At 35.9% G+C, this 2788-nt stretch overlaps 2 protein-coding genes across 2 annotated transcripts in view; one reads left to right on the top strand and one right to left on the bottom strand.

Annotated features, from left to right (window-relative positions):
* SARC_01752 (hypothetical protein) overlaps positions 1-479 on the bottom strand; it is an 11165-nt gene extending 10686 nt beyond the window's left edge. Inside the window, exon 1 of the mRNA XM_014304520.1 lies at positions 383-479. Coding sequence (XP_014159995.1) covers positions 383-459 — 77 coding nt within the window. The 5' untranslated portion in view covers positions 460-479. The remainder of the gene's footprint in view (positions 1-382) is intronic.
* Positions 480-1423: 944 nt separating this feature from the next.
* Positions 1424-2350, top strand: SARC_01751 (hypothetical protein; the record flags this gene model as incomplete). Its single annotated transcript, XM_014304519.1, has 1 exon — positions 1424-2350. The coding sequence occupies one exon, from the start codon at positions 1424-1426 to the stop codon at positions 2348-2350; it is 927 nt and encodes a 308-aa protein (XP_014159994.1).
* Between the last annotated feature and the right edge of the window lie 438 nt (positions 2351-2788).

Here is a 2788-nt window from a genome sequence, read left to right as displayed (position 1 = left end):
AGTAGTATATATATATACACACACACACACACACACACACACACATATATATATATATATATATATAGATATATTTATAAATATATATAGATATATTTATAAATATATATAGATATATATATATATAGAACCTAACACATACACACCTACACATACTCCCATACTCCGACAGACGCAGAGACACACTCTCACACACAAACTCAAGCATACATAACCACATATACACTCAAAAACACATACACCAGACACACACACACATACGTGTGCACACAAATATGTAAATTTGTGTTATTAAAAATGAAACAATATATGTTTTCAATACAGTTTTTGAGTTGAGTTGACATGAGCACACTTTCTCGAGTAGGCACTACTCAATACATACACGTGAACGTCGAAAACCACCACAAATATGGTGGACACTGGTAAGTGCGATAGCATTGTTTGGCTGTAGGTTTGCATAAAACTTTAACGCTGCTTAGATCTCACTGATCAAGTATATCGAATAACGGGACATATCATATCATATTAATCTGTGTGCAATGCTTTTTTGACTCGCGATGACCCGTTCGCTAACCTTATGACGTTTTTCGTTAGAACGTATAAAAATTTATGAATTATACGTTTTCGTTTAACGTTTACTTCGGTATAGTCCTTTTTGATAATTACAGGTGCACCTTTTAGGATCTGAGGTGCAGTATATATCAATGTTAGTCTGTTGTTATCCGAATATCATTCATAGTAGGTTAGATCCTTTCAATCCCACTTCGGCCTTTAAACGTTTAAAAATACCAAAACCTTTATGCATGCACGTTCAACGTATACGGTACGGAAAAAGGTTTGCTCGTCGACAACTATCATTTTATTGGATGGATCTATATCGTATTAAAAAACATATGATAATCTTTGCAACTCCACATATAATTATTTTTTACATAGTCATCAACATTTTGTTTCAATAAAAACCAAATGCACATATTGGCGCAGATAAATCCTCGTTAAAACGGTTTGAAATCCATCGTTTTTGCGTCAGTGTTTATGTGAGCAGTTTTAAATAGTTCATATTAATTACGTTAAAGCGTATGAAGTTCTAACCTGGCTGCGGTTACGTTTAAAAAACGTTTACTACGCGGGTTTTATACTTTGTGTACAAGGTGTATCTGGTGCCGAGTATTTAGCCTCGTATCCGTGTGTAGACATCTGTCAGGCATCATGTGCTATATGTATCTAAACTATAACTATCCATAGAATATCGTCAAGTTCTTTCAATACATCGGCTACAATACACACACGCGACCACTGTTGACAAGACATGCTGCGAGTAATAATAAGGTGACAACAATCACTCCTTTGGCCTTCAGTTCTGTATATATATAAATATATACGTAAAATATATATATATATATATATATATATATATATCATCATGTCGGATACTAGCATTCAGGCTGCACCAGGGCCCGCACCCAGACCTACAGGTGTTGCATTAGATAGTGACAAAGACGAGAAGTACACATTTAGTACAGACGGAATAAAATTCGTAAGCAGTGAGATAATAGATTCAACAAAGGCAGTACACAGTAGAGATGGAGACAGCACTGATGGCACCCACAACCACATCATCCACACGCTTACGGATTCAAATGGGAATGAAGATACAAGTACAAGTAACACGGTGGATATGGACAGTGATAAACAATTAGAGAGCACTACACACGCTGAAAACGATACCATAACTGATACAAATAATACACATTTAGACTCTGAGGCAGACACAGTATACGCTCCTACCCAAACACAGCACAATGATGAGATAAGCGAAAGTGTAGAGGCAGATAGTCATCAATTAGGGGACGAAGATACAAACATAGATCAGATTGAAAATACTTCACAGAATACACTAGATACACTCTCAGAGACACGTGAAGCCTTCGGCGGAGACACATCCACTGATCAACCAGTTAGTGCTACACACAATACACAAGATGTATCACCGTCAGAGCCACACGAGGCCATCGCACATGGTACTACAGAGCCTAGTGGCTTAAAGACGTATATGGAGGCTTTGGAAGCGAGTGGTAGTATCAGTGCACTTACAAGCAGTCATCCGGATACTATTGTTGACAGTGGTACGACTCGTGCGGATAGTATATCAGTATACTCTGGAGAGGGTGAGGACACTGAGCTTGTGGCTGACAATGCAAAGTCTTCGAAGTTAGTTCTGAGTTCGAGTGCGAGCCAAATGGACTCAAGTGCTGCGACGGCAGCAGGCAATCCCATGTTGCGAACGGCCAAAAGTCTATACACTATGACTGTCAGGAGCATAGATACAACTGTTGGTAAGTTATTGTGAGTGTTGACTGCAATGTACACCGGTAGTCCTGTTTACATGTTTTTTGAGCATGTTATATTGTATTGTTAATATCACAGATGTACATGCACGCGTATCTGTAATAAAATAGATAGTTCAGTCCCGCTAACTAGTAGTATAGGATGATACGGTGTGTAGTTCACCACGTTGAGATCGTTGGAAATATAATCTATATATATACATACACACACACACACACACACACACACACACACACACACACACACATATATATATATATATATATATAGATATATTCTATACATACATACGCATATATATATATATATATATATATATATATATATATATATATATATATATATATATATATATATAAATATATATATACACATACATACATATATATATATATATATATATATATATATATATATATATATATATATATATATGTGG

The sequence above is a fragment of the Sphaeroforma arctica genome, assembly GCF_001186125.1.
Source record: "Sphaeroforma arctica JP610 unplaced genomic scaffold supercont1.72, whole genome shotgun sequence".
Taxonomy (NCBI): Eukaryota; class Ichthyosporea; order Ichthyophonida; genus Sphaeroforma; species Sphaeroforma arctica.
The sequence above is the reverse complement of the archived record's forward strand: the minus strand, read 5'-3'. Positions and strand labels throughout refer to the sequence as shown.